The following is a 20222-nucleotide window of genomic DNA, read 5'->3' as shown; positions in this document are numbered from 1 at the left end:
TGCTTTATAGACATTCTGTGTTGCTCACGGACACACTGCCTTATCGTACTTGAATGAGCAGAACTATAGTTTTCTCTTCTAAACAGTTTACTTTTTCTCCCCGGGCAGTGATTTTTGAGCATGCTTCGATGTTTTCGTGATCGTCAAAGTAAAAAGCAAAAATGACCGCCCACTATCGATGGTTTGAAACGCTGCTTTCAAGACCTGCACTGCTCACGGACACACTATGCTACTGTATGTGAACAAGAACTATATTTTTGTTATCTAAGCAGTTAGCTTCCCCCCCCCCCAGTCAGTGATTTTTGAACGTGCTCCAAAGTTCTTGCGAGCGTCAAAGTAGAAAGCGAAAATGACTGCTCACTATCGATGGTTTGAAATGCCGCCTTTGAGACCTTTTGTGGCGCTCATGGACACTCTGTGCCATAGGAAGTGAAAGAGGAGAACCATAGTTTTGTTTTCTAAGCAGTTTGCTTTTTCCCTGCTAGCAGTTAATTTTTGAACGAAGTCTGAAGTTTCACAATCGTCAAAATAGAAAGCAAAAATGGCCGCCTACAGGAATGGTACGCTCGCTTCGAAAGATCGCAGATCTCGTGATTACGTTGCATCAGCGGCTGATTTTATCAATGGATTGAGCAACAGTGAGTCTGAGGATGCTGCCTTTTTGTTGGACTCTGACTCTGAGAGCGATGACGACGCAAGCCAGCCCGAAACATCGGTGACTGCAGCGCATCGTGCCAAACTGTAGTGCTTGCACTTAAATTTTTGTAGTGGAATAACTGTTGAATGAAAAATTTTGATCTTTTTTTCAGAGATAATGCCTATTAGATGGCAATACATGTTGTATATCTCATAATTTTTGTTACATTTTTGTCTTAGTAGATACAAGCATGCCTTTAAAAACTTTCTTCATATTTATCCCACAATCTTGAGTTTGGCAATTTATACCTTTTTTATGACATACATCTCGTTGGAGAAGTGTGGGAGAGGCCTTTGCCCTGCAGTGGGCATAACCAAGCTGATGATGATGACATCTCGTTAATAAAACTTTTATGCTTAAAAGTGCATTCATTCTGCATTTTGTTTATGTACGTATTACGTAAAATATTAAGTACAGTAGTTCCTTCAGGGAAAGAGAAATCTGGTGTTACCTACAAACACCTATTTTCTCAATGGTAGGGAAAGAGTTAAACACCATAGAAACACATGCTACACCACAGCAACACGTGCTAATTTTGTGCTGTGACCAGTGCATTTCTCCTCTGGACTCATCTATTTCACATGCTGTGAACAGAGACTCCACCACAGGTGGCACTGCTAACTAAAGGGCTGGCGACACCATACTATGGAGACACAGTTGGTCCAATTTGAAGGCATAGCTGGTCTAATATGGGCCTATAGCTGGTTCTCCATGCTGCACACGAAGTGCTCAAGATCAGATCACTTTGGGTTACTTTGGCTTGAATTGGCAGTGTTGTGATCTGGCAACATTGTAAGGTTACCAAATGCGATATCATCGTGTGCTTGCGCGTCACATGTGCTATCCTCATTCATGAAACACTGCACATGTGGCTGTCCCTATGACAAATTGATCAATGCACACCAAATTGGTGTGGAATCGGTATCTTATGTTGTATGTCTATACACATCTTTATATGAGTGTTCCATACGTGCAAATTATCTAGATTTTTTATTTAAGTACCATATTAAAAAGGTTTCACTGTAAAATGCACCATTGGGTGCTATCATGTTTACTTATAAGTCAATTTTCAAAGGTTGTTTACTTTTCACAGTTTTAAAACCAAAAATGACGTACAGAAGTAGCTGCAATTTTATTGGCTATTGAGCTAACCAGTGTTAACATGTCAGATGTGAATTTTGCTTCTTTTGCTCTGGGCAGTTGGAGTTGCTGGAACATCTTCCCGTGCAAGTGGACGGCGAACCCTGGGAACAGGCTCCTGCCACCCTGCTCATCACATTCCACTGCCAGGCAGCCGTGCTTGTGAACCAGGGTGAACCCCAGTCATGAGCATGCAACCTCACAGAAGGAAGCGTTGTCGTCTGGGAGAAGCATGGCACTTCTTGCTCACCAGACCATGCTACCAACATGTTGGGTTAGCTTCTGCAACCTGCGCTGCTTCATTGCAAGACTTTGGACGCCTATGCTTCCATTCTAGTATATGTTCGTTAATGTATTTAGACGTTTTCATGTGCTACGCAGTGACATGAAATTGTTGATTATGGGAAGTAACTGCTGGTGGACACAAGTGACTGGTTGTGACCAACATTCTGCCTCATTATTTTTTGCTGGAGTCACATCATTCCAAGTGCCGATTTGCTGCGAATTTATTTGAAGCTAATTTATTTTTGTGATTCCGGGAATTTTTCTGTTCGCCCTGCAATACTCAGTCTTGTGAAATCTAAAGCCTCTTTTGTTGCCACCTGGTTACAGGGTGGTCGCAGAGCCAGAGCGTATGCTTTCTTGAACCTATTGTTTTTTTTTTATTTTAGCTATTGCGGAATAATTTCAAATCGAAACATACAGAATAAGTTTAATGGTCTTTACATGTTACAGCTCAGGGCTGTTTGAGGCTGGATAAGCAGAGAAGAACGAATATAATGACAGTGGGATAAGCTAATAATTCCAGTTTTTAGTATCATATGCATGGAGGGCCTTGGCCAACGTAATACCAGAACTAAGCGCACACTCCTCCATGCGTCTAGTATACTTTCATGTGCCCCACTGGGCTTGTATTGAGTAGTTACACTCACTTATGATGCATGTTTCTCAAGTTGTCCCTGAATGCTGTACAGTAAAAGCAAGTGTCAAATATATGAAATATATGCGGGTGCTCGTTGTTGCTGCTTACACAATTTTCGGTTAGTTATGCTAGTATTTTGGCTGAGGTTGAACAGCCTGAATAAAACAAGGACAGTAAGAAACAAATACCACAGACAAGTGATAATTCAACCTTGCGCTGTTCAACCTCAGTCCTAAATACGAACCAACTAGCCCTCATCAAGATCTTATTAAACCAAATATGTTGGCTGGCTTCGACAGGATATGCATGCAGTAAATGTAGCTGCAGTGTAGCAGAGTCAGCAATATGCTTATTGCACACTGTGTTTGCAAAGGATGACGAAGTTGCTATTTATTGTTGCTAATAAATGTTCATTTGATTGTGATGCTGTTCATCGCTTTTGTTGAGCAGTTAGATCTGTGAAATTATACGCAGTATCTTTTATATTGCTGTTAACATTTGCATGCAAAGTTATTTGTACACGCTGTTCATCGAAGTGGTAATATGCTACTGTGTATTATTTTAATCACCGCATTATGTGTTGAACACCATGTACTGCAGTGCAGTTTTGTTAATTTGCTATGTGAGGAATTGTGTATTCTAACAGAGTTCCCTTGTACTTGTAAAAAAATGAATTGCAATTTATGTTTGTTTGTACTTTCAATGGGCAAGCACTCAGGCCAATACTGTTGCATGCCTTTTGTTGGAGCCCTATCACAATTCCGTTGTAGTTCTTATTGGGTATACCTGTATACTATAGGTAATTGTTCGAAAGCTGCATTTGAATCAAAGTAGTTTAATGTGACATTATTAGGGATGGACAAATAGTGAACTTGAGGTTCGAAGCAAACTTGAAGCAAGTTGTGATTTGATCGAATAATTTCTAATCGAATATATCACATATCATCAAGAAAAAGGAGCATTTTTGTCATGACCCGACTTATCTACACAATTTTTTAAAGAATTACAACTCATTTAGGCACAGCATACTGCTTTTCTTTATTGCATTCACAAGTGTTCGTGCAAAAATACTAGCTGCTCCCCATGGTCTGGGAGCAGCAGTTTGTGTCGACTGCTAACATTTCCTGCTGTTGAAAACAGCCTCTCAGTTCTTGCCTGTCTGGCAGGAATTGAGAGGTACTTTTGTGCAACCTTGGCGAGCACTGGGTACATCCGGCTGCCATGGCTCTTCCAACACTTCAAAGGGTTTTCTCACCGTCGAAGCGCAGGAGCACCGAGTAGCCTGCCACTTGGCAAGGAACACTTTCATGTGCACTGTTTTGCACCATATTGGAGCTTAATGAAGAACGAACACTCCACAGTGTGTTAGCTGCAGGCTTCTCCATGTCGGGGCTAGCATGAACTTATTTGCTGCAGTTGCAAGTGCAGCTTTTGCCAACTTTTTTTTACTCTCTCCAGTGTAGCAAATGTCTTTGTGGCGAGAGCCAACTAGCATTGCGTTTGCTGGAATATGTGCCATTTTAAGCCAGGAAACCTCGTTGAAAGACTGCGCAGAAGGCTCTTTGCAAATCATGCTGCTTCATGCTGCTTCATGACCTTCAGACACATGCAGCACCGCTTGTGTACAATGCACAAGAGGTATCAATTGGGAAAGCGTAGGATAGCGGTTTGCGCATAGTTCGATCGTTGCTTGGTCTAGGGGCTGCACCACTTTTACAGCCGCAGCGATTAATTTCCATTCTTTGGAACTCAAGTTGTACATGTCAGATTCACAACGCTCAACTGAAATTGGGGCACAGGGCTTGAGGAGCCTTTCCAATCATGGCGTACTCGCTGTTCCTGCATGTGGGGATGTCTTGAATCACTTCATGCTGGGCCATGTGCATGTCCTTTTGGATGTCCACTAGCATTGACCACCCACAATCGATCGATACTTTGCACAAAGCTGCGGAAAGCTTGCCACTTCCCCTTTGATAATCTATTTTCTACTCTGTAAAAACGTACAGCCTTCGAGATTTAGTTGTTGTAGGATAGCCATTACATATAAAGCATAGCCTCCGAGACTTGCCCTGTCTGTCCGTGGCTTCTGGCTAACTATTTGGGAGCGCCAAATAATTTGAAAATATCAAACACTACCTGAATTCGAATAAAAGTGAATAACAAATAGAGAACAGTGCGATTGAATATTCAATGACACCGAATACTATTCGCCCATTTCTAGACATTATTGAATGCACAGTTAAAGTACATGTTTACTCATACTTTTGAAAGTTTGTTAGCGGGCACTTGATTGCAACTTTCAAACATGTTTTGTGAGAGCACATATTATATCGTCTGTTAAATGTTACACCTCGCATATTTGTGTTTGTCAGGCTAATACTACATATTGGAAAACGCTGCTGTGCTGTTATTAGTAGCAATAACATTCTGACAATTAGATTTGTATGCCAAGTTATTGCACTAAGTGCATGTGTTCAGTTCGTGCATGTTGAAAATGGGCTAATATTGCACTGTATAAGGTGACTGCATGCCATTGCATTTGTACTCTGTGCGACATGGAGGTGACATTTTGCTTTGTGTAACATTGCCCCTGTATACTGCTGTGTATGTCATAAATTCTAAGTTGTTGTCGCATATTGGAATGAGCAGCCTAAATATGTGTAAGTAACATTCTTATTCAGCAAGTTCAAGGCAGATGACCAGGGCACGTAATGAAGAAGGCACTTGCAAAATCTGCTTGATCAATATCGTCGTTAATTGACAAGAATGAGTAAATGTGGCCATCAGAGGATATGTAGGGAATCTTGTCTGTGAAACTTGAGTCGCCTGGAATGAAACACAAGTGTTACACACATCCATAATCGGAATAACTCAGTGGTTTTGGGGAATAGTTAACAGGATTGGTTACTATTAATTATATTGTCATGTAGTTATGATGAAGAATGTAGTAGGAAAACTGCAAATAACGAAACCAATATTTTTATTCATTGGGCCTGTGTTAAAACAAATAACAGTCAAGCACAAGAATAGCGGCGAGCACAGTCGACAACAAAAATCTAATCTGCGAGTCAAGTGCCTTGGCTTTTATAAATGACTTGTCCAAAGTTCCAGCGTAATCACTGGTGCCTGTGTGCCTTCCAGAAACTACTACACAATTCATGTAGTGCATCCAATCTGATTATACAAGCTTCAGCGAGAACATTCACAGAAGATTAATGCTAACGTACGAGTAAGTTCCACATCATACAGGCGCGACTTGGCTGAGCGAGAACTTTAAGTAGTCCCCGAGAAAAGGATGAATAAGTACACGTGCCAAATGCCTCCCTCTTAAAAAGCTTTGTCCCAACGCTACAAACATGAGAGCAAGAACTAAAGCACACACACACTGAAGAAAAATAACCAGCAAATAAAAACTATGTAATACGTTAGTAAAATACATAATAAATGTATGTAACACGTCGAAAGTTCCAGGGTAGTTGGTGCTCGCATGTCTTTTGAAAACTACTACAGAATTCATGTCACACGTGCAGTCTGATTATACAAGGTTCAGCCAGGACATATGGAATAGATAAAATCAATGATAACATTCAAGTAAGTTCCAGATCATGCAGGCTCATCTTGCACTGAGCGATAACATTTAAGTTTTTAGCTGGTGAAATGCAATTCCAGAGAAAAGTGTAAATAAGGACGTGTGTCAAACACACTCTAGCAGCTTGCCGATGCCACATGTTTGCTTGCTTATTGGAAATGTGAAAGTCACATTGTCGTATAAATCATACATCAGAGTAGAACAATATCCTTTTGAGGTGCCATTTCATTACATCTGCTGATAATTTAAGTTTTGCATGTTTCTTGCATCAGCATCTTTAAAACAAACACCAGGAATTCACAATATATTTTAAAAATTTTACATTAGCTTTTATTGAGAGTGTATACATGGGCTGCATATCTTGAACTTTGAACATATCATAGGCGCAGGAAAAATGGCCTAATTTTCTAATGCTCTACGCCCAGAACAAAAACTGGCATTAAAAAAAATTGCTTAGTGTCACTTACTTTGCAGCATATGTAAGCAACAGCTTTTAAATGTTTTTTTTTTTTTGGTGCTTGTGCTTCTTGGATGCTACTTTATACATAGACGCAGTGCCCCGTCGGAGAAAAGTGTTAAAAGTAAGACCAAGTAATTTCAGTACTGTGTAAACATGCAGCACACTATCCACAACCTATTATAGTGACTGTTTTATTTATTTATTTATTTCACACTACCTTACAGGCCCATTGAAGGGCATAGAGTAAGGGGGGCAACAGTAATTACATGACTAAAAAATATTAAAGTGCAACATCATTACAGTACAGTAGTAACACGCAATGAATTCAGGTTATCACGGAATGTTTCACGATTGGAGATGGATGCAATGTGATCCGGGAGACCGTACTATGAAAGAGGTCACAAATAAATATATATATGTATATATACGTATTGTTGATCCGAAGCGACCAAATATCGCCTTCAACTGTGCATGTCGGTTATCCATAGGACAACTAGACAGCCGATTCATGTCGGCCTAATCAGGCTAAACTCTCATCCTGCACTCGGCTGTATATATTGCATAGAGCTCCTCGCGGACCACACTCGTGCTCCCATTTATGGTGGAGATTCTCCCAGCTTTCTTATGCAGTGCAGGGGATGTGCATATGTAACGAAATTCTAGTACACCAATGTCTTCAAACTTCTGCTTGAGTGTTCTGAAGGCCTATAGCTCGATCAGTTCAATCTGTATGGAAAGCACACCTTCTGCTTGCACTGAGAATGGCAGCAGGGAAAGCTTGGAACATTTTAAGGAGGCCAGCCATGTCCTGCAATCGGCCTCCGAATTCGTTTTTGTAGATAGTTGAGCAGTGCACAAAAGCGTCCCGAACTGACGATGGTTCGGCGCTTTCAACTGAATGAAGTTCACCGTGTTAGACACAGTATTCTTCGTTTGCTGAGACTTGCTCTGTAATGCCTCTTGGTGCAGAGTGCAATGGACGCCAACAGAATTTATGTTTAGTGCTGCAAGCTGTGCCCAGCGCACCGCACGAGTCCATTCTTGTGTCTAACCATTGATGGGGCATCATCAATTGGAAGGAAGACCAGCTTCTCCCATAGCAGTTCTGCCCACTTGACCCCTTCTTCAAGCACTGACAAAATGTCAGCACCAGTGGTTATTCTTTTGATTAACACCAGTTCAGCATTTCCTCTGTGAAGGTAAAACTTCTGTCAACACCTCCGCTAAAAACGGCACAAGAGCGTTGTCAGTAATGTGGGTGCTCTCGTGCAAGCGATTGCAAACGTGACAAACACTCGGCACAACTTTTTGAGACCTCTTTCAATGTCCACGCTGATTTCATTAACACATTCAGCGACAGCATTTGTAAAAGGCTAATCTTCTATGAGGTTAGAACCGTTTAGAAATCATTCTATTTTGAGTTACTCATCGTGATCAGCAAAACACATCTATCGCAGATAAATAAAGGAAGTTTTTAGACATGTAAGATCCACTGGGCTGAAATTCTCCACGATAAGACAGCCTCACAGCCTGTAGAGTTATCTGACTGAGCTAACTTGTATACTCGGTTATCGTAGTCGGAAGTTTCATCTTTTCTTTTTAATTCTGAACTTGATAATCTGGGATTCACCATCTCCAGTACTCGAACTTCTCCAGGCTTGGAGTGGTGCCTGACATCGGCTAAAATGACGAGAACCAGTGGGGCTATATTAACCGAACTAGGAAGGCCCATTAAGCTTCAGCAAAGACAGTCCTTCACCAGAACAGGAATTGGCCTCCCTGGTGCAGTATACGGCCGCTACCTCCCTCATGACTCCTACAAATAACCCTTGGTCCTCAGTCCCCAGCAGCTGCAGAGCACCTGAACAAGGCGGTGGTCAGACCTGTAATGCAGCGGAGGGTGCTAAGAATCTCTGGACACGGACAGGCTGCTAATGAAAACTGACTCTTGCAACCTTTTAACACCCGAACTCTTTCTAGTGAGGCTAACTTAGCAGGATTCTTTGAGGAGCTATCAGGCAATGTTTGGGATATCATTGGCCTTAGTGAGGTTAGAAGAACTAGTGAGGCTTATACAGTGCTAACGGCCACGTCCTCCGCTATAGAGGTCTCCCAGATTGGAAGTTATGCAGGGTGGGATTCCCAATACATAAGGACATAGCAGGCAACATTGAATTCTACAGCATTAGTGAGAGGGTAAGCAGTAGTCTTATAAAAATTGATAAGAGGTATAGATTAAAGGTGGTACAAGCCTACGCTCAAACCTCCAGTCAAGATGATGATCAAGTAGATCAGGTTTATGAAGACGTGGAGTTAGCCATGAAAAAAGTGCAAAGTCAGTACACTGTAGCAATGGGCAACTTCAATGCAAAAGTGGGGGAGAAGCAGGCTGGGCTCTAGAAACACTAGAGGAGGGGTGGTAAAATTCGCGGAAAGGAATAAGCTACGAATAATGAACACCTTCTTCAGAAAGCATAGCAACAAAAAGTGGACCTGGAAAAGCCCTGATGGTCAAACAAGGAATGAAATCGATTTAATATTTTCTGCCAGTCCCAGCATAGTGTATGATGTAGAAGCGTTATGTAGGACAAAATGCAGTGATCGTAGGTTAGTAAGGTCTAGGATTCACCTGAATTTGAAGAGAGGAAGAGTAAAATTGGTCAAGAAGAAGCAGGCCAACCTAGACGCTGTAAGGATAGAAGCGGACCAATTCAGTCTGGCACTTGCAAACAAATATGCAGCCTTAGAACAGCAAGGTGTATATGATATAAAGGTAATGAATGAAACCATAACTAGGCTGGCTTCAGAAACAGCACTTGAAGCGGCAGGCAATGCACCAAGGCAAGCAGCAGGTAAGCTCTCCCAAGCAACGAAGAATGAAACAGTCCAACTCGAGAGATCAGATAGAATTTGCAGAATTGTCAAAACTGATCAATGAGGAGAAAAGGGATATTGGAAATTATAATGTAAGAAAGACGGAGGAAGCAATAATAAATGGACGCAGCATGAAATCTGCGAGAAGAAAATATGGCATAGGACAAGCAAAGATGTATGCACTGAAAGATAAACAGGGCAATATCATCAGCAATTTCAAAGATATCGTAAACGCTACGGAAGAATTGTATACTGACCTGTACAATGCTCAGAGCAGCCAGGACACTTCCTGTGAAAGTAGTAATAAACAGATTACAGAGGCTCCTTCTATAACTTGCAGTGGAGTTAGAAGGGCCTTAGAAGACATGAAACGAAGAAACGCGGCAGGAGCAGATAGAACAACAGTCGATTTAATCAAATATGGAGGAGACATAATGCTTGAAAAACTGGCAGCCCTTTATGCGAACTATCTATCGACTTCAAAGGTCCCAGAGAACTGGAAGAATGCCACCATTCTACTAATCCAGAAAAAGGGAGACGTTAAAGAATTGAAAAATTATAGACCCATTAGCTTACTTCCAGTATTGTATAAAATATTCACGAGGATAAGTTTCAATAGGATAAGGGCAACACTAGACTTCAGTCATCCAAGGGAACAGGCTTGCTTCAGGAAGGGATATTGTGCAATGGATCACATTCATGTAATCAATCAGGTAATTGAGAAATTTACCTGCAGGGGTTGCTCAGTGGCTATGGTGTTGGGCTGCTGAGCACAAGGTCGCGGGATCGAATTCGGCCATGGCGGCCACATCTCGATGGGGGCGAAAACCGCCGTGTACTGAGATTTAGGTGCGCGTTAAAGAACCCCAGCTGGTCAAAATTTCCGAAGTCCTCCACTGCAGCATGCCTCGTAATCAGAACTTGCTTTTGGCACGTAAAACCCAACAATTTAATTTTTAATCGAGAAATCTGCAGAGTACACTCAACCTCTCTAATAGCTGTTGTAGATTATGAAAAGGCATTTGATTCAGTAGAGATACCAGCAGTAATAGAGGCATTACGTAATCGAAGAGTACAGAACGCTTACGTTAATACCTTCGAAAATATCTACAGAGGTTCTACAGCTACCTTAATTCTATACAAGAAAAGCAGAAAGATAGCTATAAAGAAAAGGGTAAGACAGGTAGACACAATCTCTCCAATGCTATTCACTGCGTGCTTAGAAGAAGTAGGCTTAGGAGTAAAGATCGACGGCGAATATCTCGGCAACCTTCGGTTTGCCGATGACATTGTTCTATTCAACAACAATGCAGACGAGTTAACAAATGATTGAGGACCTTAACAGAGAGAGTGTAAAAGTGGGGTTGAAGATTAACATGCAGAAGACAAAGATAATGATAAATCGCCGGGAAAAAGAACAAGAGTTCAGGATCGCTAGTTGGCCTATAGAGTCTATGAAGGAGTACGTTTACCTTGGTCAATTATTCACAGGGAACCCTGAGCATGAGAAGAAAATTCACAGAAGAATAAAAATGGGTTGGATTGCATACAGCAGACATTGCGAGCTCCTGACTGGAAGCTTACCATTATCATTGAATGGGAATGTGTATACTCAGTGCATTTTACCAGTGCTGACATATAAGGCAGAGACTTGGAGACTGACAAAGAAGCTTGAGAACAAGTTGAGGACCGCGCAAAGAGCGATGGAATGAAGATTGCTAGGCATTACGTTAAGAGACAGAAAGAGAGCGGTTTGGATCAGAGAGCAAACGGGTATAGACAATATTCTAATTGACATCGAGAGGAAAATATGGAGCTGGGCAGGTCATGTAATGTGCCGGTTAGATAACCGTTGGACCATTAGGGCTACAGAATGAGTACAAAAAGAAGGAAAACGCAATCGAGGACGACAGAAGACTAGGTGGAGCGATGAAATTAGGAAATTCGCGGGCGCTAGTTGGAATCGGTTGGCGCAGGACAGCGGTAATTGGAGATCGCAGGGAGAGGCTTTCGTCCAGCAGTGGATATAAAACAGACTGATGATGATTATGCTGTGACAAACAGCATTCATTATTTCTAGCAGGCACTTCTTTATGAAGGCACCCTCCGTAAATGTATTGGAAGGTTTAGCTGTGAGCCATGAAATAAAGCTTCCTCTCATTGTGTCGTCATTTGTGTGGGCTGTTTTCTGGAAGAGCCGCTGCTATTTCTCGAGGGCTGATTTCAAGCCCTCTTGAGCCCCACGCTCAGGAGGGCTATGTGGGCTGGGCGGCGAGCATGAGACCTCTGTGTTAAACTGTAATCAGGGAAAATAAATTTTTCAGCAAAGCTTCCCTTTAGCAGCTTTAGCACCGGGAAAATCGGGAAAACCGGGAATTCTCAGGGATTTGGATAGTTTGGAAATACCAGGGAAAAATCAGGGAATTTGTGCTTCTATCAATGAACAGTAATTTTGTTGAAAGGGAACAAAAATCGTGGTAGTGATGGCTCGAGTAACAGAGAGGAATCGTAACGAATCCTCTTTGACGTGTTGTCGTCCGCTTGCGGAGTTGCCAGTCTACATTTAACGACAGACTTTCCGGACGCCAGATAATAAGGACGGCTTCCCGGCACCACCACGTAATCTATAGAGTCAATGTATAAGAACGTTTGAAATTTCGGACGCGAGAACCCTTCGCCGTCCGATTTTCCGGACTTTTTGCGGTGACCATAAGTTCGAAACGGCATTAATCAAAGCCACTACCACCGCCGCCATTTTGACTCGCACGCGGATCTGCTGGCAGCCATAGCCACCACCGTGGTCGCTATTAAGCTTCTTGCCGCTCTGTGCCGTGTTTTTCATTGAAAGAATTCGCCGCTGTCGGCAGTGGCACCGACTGCACCTTTGTGGTCCTCGCGACTGGCTTCGAAGCTCGGAAAGCACGGCGCGTTGGATAATGCCGGTTTTTGAAGGTCAGCTTCGCCTCAGTATAGCAATGTTACGCAGTAAAGCATACGCAAAAGTATTGCAGTGAAGCATTACAAGCGTGGGAAGGGGAAAATGTCACGGGACAAAGTATGTATTCCTTATTTATACACGCGCGCACCCGCCACCACCTGTCACAGTACGAGCAACGATATGCCAAATAAGTGTACTGGCTTCAGAGCTTTTTCGGGTGTGCCTGTGGCGATTTGAGCCCCTAAGGGCAGTAGAAGACATGCATTAATTTTTTCGAACTGCCTGATTTTTCGGACGTTTTCGCGGCCCTTAGGGAGTCCGGAAAATCGGACGTTGACTGTCCAACTGACTAAGAAGATGCTTCAAATGTTCTGTGTGGTGAACACGTGATTGAAGGAGGACGAGAACAGATAGGACCTGCGCATTGAGGAATGAGCGGGAAAGGAAGCGTGCCGCCGCTTCTTTAAATTTTGGGGTTTTACGTGCCAAAACCACTTGATTATGAGGCACGCCGTAGTGGAGGACTCCGGAAATTTTGCCCACCTGGGGTTCTTTAACGTGCACCTAAATTTACATTCCTTGCGTGTGCGCGACGGATATTATGGGGACGTGCTGCGTACATTTTACGGACATATATCAGGGCCTTCCACAATGTGTTACGTTCGCAGCACATGGTGTGTGACAGATGCCAGGGACAGAGCGCCCACGCATCGAGAACACACACATCATGTGCACACATTACGCACGCACTCGCGCAAGCGCAATACGTAATCATTCTTCCAGGTTTTCCGCCACGCGCAAGTGGTTCATCGAACTAAATGAATTTTAAATGTGAATTGCGACAGCGAATTCGCAAAGTACGACGTAAACATGAGCTGCAAACGTGATAGCATCAAATTGTACTTCGAACATGTAAAAATAATCAATTCTGTTACGAGGAAACTTAAAGAAAAAGCCTCTTATAGAGGACGTATATTCATGTGTATGAAGAAAAAAATTTCATGTGCGATATCCATGAGACGTCCATCGTATCCGAAACTGGTCTGGCGGATGTTTCCGACGGTGATGATTCGGACGTCCTGATTCTAAATGATGATGACCCGAACGTATGAAGTGTTCTCACTGGGAGGCGTCTCTAGAAAGCGACTTAACTGAGCATGAATACTTGAAGGATACAATTGGCAGCCCTCAGGACCACCTTTGTTAAAAGGAATTGCAAGCGCTCAGGCTGGTGGAAAACACATAAAAGAGCGTCTTAATTTCCTGCCTTGTCTTTCCGCACCACTCCTGCGCTCTCCTTTGCAAGATATGTCGAACCAACTAGCCTAACAATTCCGTGATGTGGTTTTCCCAAATTTACCTACTGCGACAGTAAGCATTGAATTCGATTATATATTTCCTAATAACGCTAAGCTTCTGCCTATTTGATACCTAAAACTTTTGTTAGATGACCACTTTGATAACTTCCTTATAAATACAGTAGTCGCCACAGATGCTTCTATCAGGGAAGATAAGGAGGGAGTGGGCATTTTTTCGCCATCATTAAATTGGTCTTTCTCGCTTTGACAGGCCGACTTTACTTCAATATTTCAGGCAGAGTTTATCGGCTATCATTCGAGCTCTACGAAACTTCCCTCGTCTATTTATTCAGCCGTAATCATACCTGACTCCTTATCCGTTTGTTCTGCTCAGTGCCAAATTCATCTACCATTCACAGAGAATTTTATTAAATAACGCCGATTTTCAGGACCTTAGATTCCCTTGGCACAGCAGATGACATTCAACAAGAAAATTGGAAGTTTCATTCGCCAGAATGCGTTGTCGAATGCCAATGCTTAATTTTTATTCCCACAGGTCTGGCTTGGCACTTTCCTCTCAATGCTTTTATTACAGCGAACCTTAAACTAAGAAACATCTCTTTATAGACTGTCATGAGTTCGACGTGCAGAGAAAACGACTTCTAGAACGTCCCTTTCGCCAACTTGGATGGGTCATCATGCTTCCTATGATAGTGTCTCTTGGGGTGTCGGCACTAGGACATTGCAATGGGAACGTATGTGATGCTTTATTGAATTTCTTAAATTAAACAAAGAGAATCCCATGTGAATTTTATCGTTTTACTTTCCTCGATATGAAAACAAAAATATTAACTTCAAATTTTAAAATATAGCCTGAAAATTGATATTAATTATTAGTATTAGTTTAATATCATTTCTAAATTACGTAAGTCTGTTTAAGTATTCCTCCCTTTTTACCTACTTCCACACGATTCATGGCTGATCCCCCGTAGTGGGTTGAGCATATCCGCAGGCACCAAACCAAACCAACAATTTACTATTCTGAAACGTTAAAGGGACCCTGAAACGATTTTGGCGATTTTCTACAAACGTACTGAGTCGTTAGAGTAGGTTCTTCTGATCATTAATTGATGCATCTAAGTGCTCTGCGTAAAGCGTGTAATTTATTATAAGGTTTTAAAAATACCCATCGCTGCCGATCGCAGCGCACTGCTCGGCGCAATTTTAAGCCGCCCCTACCCATATGATGCAAATAACCCATATTACGTCACATGGGCGAGCTATCTGATTGGCTGACCAGGGCGCGTGGTCGAATATTTTTCCAACTTTATGGTGAACAAATGATGCTCGCAATAGTTGGAATGTTAGTTACTTTGTTTTTGTAAAAAGAAAATAACTTAAAGGGAATACACAAGAATAGTTTTTTTGTACACTTAAGCACTTCCGGCACACAGCAAGTGTCGTCTGCTTGTGTTACAACGTACTCCATTTTGAAGAGGGCTGCGCGGTCAGAGTCGGTCTCAGTCTTTTCGCGAGCACTATGATTCGACTTTGTTGCCTTGTGGACTGCAAACCTAGCGACCTGCAAACCGCGAGTCCAGTATTAGGGAAACGCAAGCGCAAGGGGACAGGGTCTGGCCGCTTGACTGTGCCGGGATGAGCCACGAGATGAGCAGAAGGGCAAATGTGAACGGTCTGCACGGTGCAGCCACCTGGTGGCACAGAGCTCAACCATACACAGTAGCAGCAACGAAGTGTATTCTTTGCTGCTGGTGTGTATTTTTCGCAGGAGTGTAATGATCAACACGTTGATTTATAAATGTTTAAAATGCTTTACACTTGGTTAGAGCAATATTAGCGCTTTGTTTGACTGGTTAAGCGCTGCGTCAGCAAGTGTCTGGACCGTGCAGACCGATCAGGCTGCTCACGTACGTCTACGCTAAAGTTCCTTCATCAGCTTGAGTTTATGCCTCCAGTAATTTGCCGAAATGACCAGCTTGCCTGTTTTTAGCGGAGTACCGGACACGTTCGGCGCTACGACAGAATGCTCGCAACGCACGCTGCTTCGATAGCTCTCGGTCGACGGCCAAGCGGCTAGCGGAGAGGTCTCGCGCGGGAGAGGGCGTGCTCCTAAACAACCGGAAGTGAGCGATGTGACGTCGCATCGTGACGCTGAACCAGTGAAGGCGGAGCTTAGCGCCGCTCGCTCGGCGAGCGAGTTGAGGAGGAAAAGCATAGCTAGGGAGGAGGGTAACTTCTAATCGCTGGCAGCTCCATTAATACGTAACGCTTCACTTAAATTGTGGTGCGAATGTTCTACTTAAGCTGTACCCTACGCGCCTACAACATTTGTCCGAACCGTTTCAGGGGCCCTTTAAAGAAGTGACGTGTTGTGATGTCTCGTTGTTTTGTGGTATACTGCTCTTTACCATCCACATAGAACGTATACGGATAACTGTCAAAGCCAGATCCCAACTACCCGGATGCTCTGGGTGCGAGGTTAATCCACGTGGCGTTGTTTTTCATCGCTCTTGTGTGACAACAGTTTAAACATTGGAGACCGCGCTCGACTGCGGAGTGCATAGGGCGTAGCTCTACGGTAGAGTAAATGCTGACGGTTGTGCACGCATTATGTGGAAGTTATTTTTGACACAAAATAAGCTACCTCCTTGCCCAGGGCAAGACCAGCTTACACTTCCACACAGAAAAAGCACCTTGTTCAATCAGCACAAACACGTAGAACCGTTTTAATCAAGCTTTCATAAGTCTAGAAATATTTGCGAACAAGAAATCTGTGATTTCGTCAGGAAGCAGACGAAATCCCGCATACAGAATCTTCCAGCTCAACAGGTCGGGCTGGTAGATCTTGCTGGGATACGCCGTTTGCACGGAGTCCAGCATTTTCTTGGCGACGTCTAAAACAATCGGATCCGGCTCTTTCGCTATTGTTCGCCGGATGTTGTCCTCCATTTCGTCTGCGTATCCCTGTTGTGTAAAAAAAAAGGAAAAGAAAGAAAAAGAAGATCATTGACCACACTGTAAATCACGCGGCACTAATATATCTCGAACATGCAGCCGACGACGCAGCTTTTTAAATCACGTCTCTCTAAAGCCCAGGGACCATGGCTTCCAAACAATTCGCATTTCTTACACTTTCAACTAATGGTTGCAAGTGCAGCATATGTTCAGACCATCGGTAACGTAGGGTAACTGTGGCAAATGCACGGTTCTAAATTGTGACTAGGAAAAAATATACCATAAGAAACCGACAATCAGAGACACCAAGGACAACACAAGGGAAGTTACTTGTACTTACTAATTGAAATAAAGAAATAAATTAATGCAATTGAAAGTGGATGAAAAAGCAACTTGCCGCAGGTGGGGAACGATCCCACGTCTTTAGCATTACGCGTGCGATGCTCTACCAATTGAGCTACCGCGGTGCCGTTTCCCCATCCACTTTCCGGGGTATTTATGCGTTGCTAACCCTGGGAGTATTAGCCAGTGCCACCACTCACAAACTTTGGCGGTGGATGTGGAACATCCTTTCTGCCACAGGTATCACGAGTACGTCATCTTTTTGGGTGAAGACAATTGGTCAACAAATCCACGGGCTCCTCGGTAACCCCCTTTCTTCTCGCTCATTAGGAAAAAAATATGTACGTTCTGTGGAGCAAGTTGTGCGTAGGCGACAGACGATAAGTTCGTTCAACTCGATTCGTACGAAAACTCACCGGCACGTAATTAGGTCGTGCGTGAATCCCACTAGCGTGTTCACGAAAATGTCATTTGGAGTGCTGATATAGTGCTGGAATGCTGCTTTGCATAGCTTATAAAATCGATACACTTCAACACAAGTTGGCGCGCGATGTTTCTTTTGGCAGTGCAGCACGTCGCCATTCCGAAATCGAGTGTATTATTTAACCGAAAAAAGAAAATCGGTAAATATAAGCCGCATCTGGTACTAGCTATACCGGGCTCTTTTTTTTTTATTTACATCAGTGTTTCTCAAACTTTCCCAGTACATGACTCCTTTTAGTAGTACCTGAGTAATTGAGTAACTGACAAGCTTTACTAATTGATAGGCACGTATACATTACTACTTACAAATTGAAGCCGATAAGTTCGCAACGCGTATGCGTCCAGCTAGAAGAAAATCATGTTGTGTTAAACTGAATGGAAGACTAAAGAATAGCTTCCGTTTCTTTTTAGGGCAAATCGGTCTACGGGTGCACTCGTTGCCACCCACCCTGTTCCAGTCGTGACCACGCGATGCTTACCTTGGAATAGATTTCCTTGACGTCGTCAGGGAGCTGCTCCCACACGTTTTTGTAGGACTCCAGCAGCGAACTGGGTTTTGTCTGCGGCAGCCGGTGCAGGTTCGGCTCGATGCCGACCACGTAGATGCCGAAATTGAGCAGCTCGCGGCGCAGAACTTCGGTGAAGCAGCGTACGGCGTACTTGCTCATGCAGTACGGTCCGGTACCCGGAACGGCCATGCGGCTCCACACGCTGTTCACGATGACGAATCGCCGGCCGCAGTGCGGCGACTGGCGCAGCAGCGGCAGGAACACCCTGGCCACGCGCGCGACGCAGAGCACGTTCACCTGCAGCGGGCGGCGGGGAGTGAACTTATGCATTTGCCGTACGTTTTCGGAAAGATTACGGGCATATGTTATTAGTTGTGTTTACGAGGAAAACGGAGGCGAGATGTAGCACTTATTCTGAGATGCAGTATTCTGTAACAAGGTCACTCAAGTTAGGTAGGGATAGCTAATTAATTCAGGGTTTTACACGCCAAAACAAAGATATGATTATGAGGTCTGATATGATATGAGGTATGATAAAGAGATGATTATGAGTCTTTTTAATGTGCGCCCAATGCACGGTACTCGGGCGTTTTTGCATTTGGCCCCCAGAGATTGAAGTGCTTTAACTGAACTGGAATATCGCAATTTCATTGCATATCTCTTTATGCAATTTATGCAGACGCGGTTGGTGCGCGTCTGCAATATCGGGAAGCTGTTTTGCAGCTGCAAAAGTTTTACTACAAAGAGGCATTTGAACATGGGGAGGGGAAAGGAGTAATGTAAGACTTGTAAACCATGGAAAATAAAGCTGTTTAGTTGATTTATACCTATAAATAACACAACAATGTGCATCTGAGCCAAATACTACTAAAGTACTTAAACCGTGTGATACCCGGTTAAGATCTGGACGTCCGAATATCCAAACAGGAACACCCGTGTTAAGCTTCCGAAGTACTCGTATCTAATAAACATTCTGTGGAAGTCCGCATAAGCTTTTGAGGGACGCAAAGAGGGATAACAGAAAGAGTACAGCTGTTAATGACTCACTCCGTTCGAATGTGTTCCGTCGGGTTCGCAACAAAAGTGATCGCCGTCATGTTGTCATACCTACAAAACGAAACGTAACAGTTCAAAAAAGGGATCGCAACCGGTATCGTACCTTGAACGTTTCCGGCTGGAAATTGACGCTTCACAGCTGCCTGCAGTATACGATAATGTCGGCGGAGTGTGAGCGTTCGTAAAGCGGCAGCGATGCGAGAAAATTAAGCTGTGCTGGCAGTGGTTTTCTATAACATGTATAGCCGCTGAACCTATTAATGTGTTAGCATAAGGAGTGCTAAAGTGGAGAAAAATGCATGTGTGTGATATGTGGGAAGCCGGTCACGTGGTAGACAGAGGAGATGGGAGAGCTTAGAAGATATGTGTATGTATTTACAGGGGGCTTCACTTAACCTGAGCCAAAGTTTAAAAATATGCAGGGGCTGCGTAGCTGGACAGAACCAAGGTAGTGCTTACCGTCGCATGGGAGACAGATTATCTTTTGCATGCCGCCTAAATAGATAGTCTTGATTAATTTTTCATATTATAAGTAGATTAGAAGTGTAAATGAGAAAATTGTAGAGCAACATGAAGAACTCCCGATACAGCTTTCTGTTGCTCAATACATGCTAGATAAAAGTTTCTCCGCGCGTGAAAGAAGTCCGCGAATACACACAAAGTGCCTCTAGCGGCAATTTTTGCGTGTACTCGCGGGTTTCTTTCACGCTCGGAAAAACGCTTATGCAGCACGTATTGAACAACAGAAAGCTGTATCGGGAGTCTTTCGTACTGCTATGCAATTTTTTCATTGACAATTTTAATCAAGATATAATAATTCACAACATGATTAATTAAGGCTAATTATGTAATTTAGCGGAATGCAAGAAATAATATCAGCATCTCCAAGCGACGGCAATCAACATTACCTTGGTTCGGTCTAGTTTCGTGGCATTTGC

At 43.2% G+C, this 20222-nt stretch overlaps 2 protein-coding genes across 3 annotated transcripts in view; one reads left to right on the top strand and one right to left on the bottom strand.

Moving 5' to 3' along the window:
• Dgkepsilon (diacylglycerol kinase epsilon) overlaps nucleotides 1-5393 on the top strand; it is a 60037-nt gene extending 54644 nt beyond the window's left edge. For both annotated transcript variants that reach the window (XM_065433848.2, XM_065433847.2), the window contains exon 11: nucleotides 1898-5393. In XM_065433848.2, coding sequence (XP_065289920.1) covers nucleotides 1898-2026 — 129 coding nt within the window. In that variant the 3' untranslated portion in view covers nucleotides 2027-5393. The remainder of the gene's footprint in view (nucleotides 1-1897) is intronic.
• LOC135903573 (dehydrogenase/reductase SDR family member 9-like) lies at nucleotides 4538-18558 on the bottom strand. The gene is made up of 3 exons (XM_065433896.1): nucleotides 18199-18558; nucleotides 16749-16903; nucleotides 4538-4598 (listed from the first exon to the last, which is right to left on the bottom strand). Exons 1-3 carry the CDS (start codon nucleotides 18556-18558, stop codon nucleotides 4538-4540), a joined length of 576 nt encoding a protein of 191 aa, XP_065289968.1.
• Between the last annotated feature and the right edge of the window lie 1664 nt (nucleotides 18559-20222).

This window comes from Dermacentor albipictus, chromosome 1 (genome assembly GCF_038994185.2).
Source record: "Dermacentor albipictus isolate Rhodes 1998 colony chromosome 1, USDA_Dalb.pri_finalv2, whole genome shotgun sequence".
NCBI lineage: Eukaryota > Metazoa > Arthropoda > Arachnida > Ixodida > Ixodidae > Dermacentor > Dermacentor albipictus.
This window is presented reverse-complemented; position numbering and strand designations above follow the sequence as displayed.

Coding starts and splice junctions, on each gene's coding strand:
- LOC135903573 (XM_065433896.1), bottom strand. CDS start 18,558: ATGCATAAGTTCACTCCCCGCCGCCCGCTGCAGGTGAACGTGCTCTGC. Junction 16,904..18,198: donor TCAAGGAAATCTATTCCAAG/GTAAGCATCGCG, acceptor TTTACACAACAG/GGATACGCAGACGAAATGGA. Junction 4,599..16,748: donor CTGTTGAGCTGGAAGATTCT/GTATGCGGGATT, acceptor CCCCACATGCAG/GAACAGCGAGTACGCCATGA.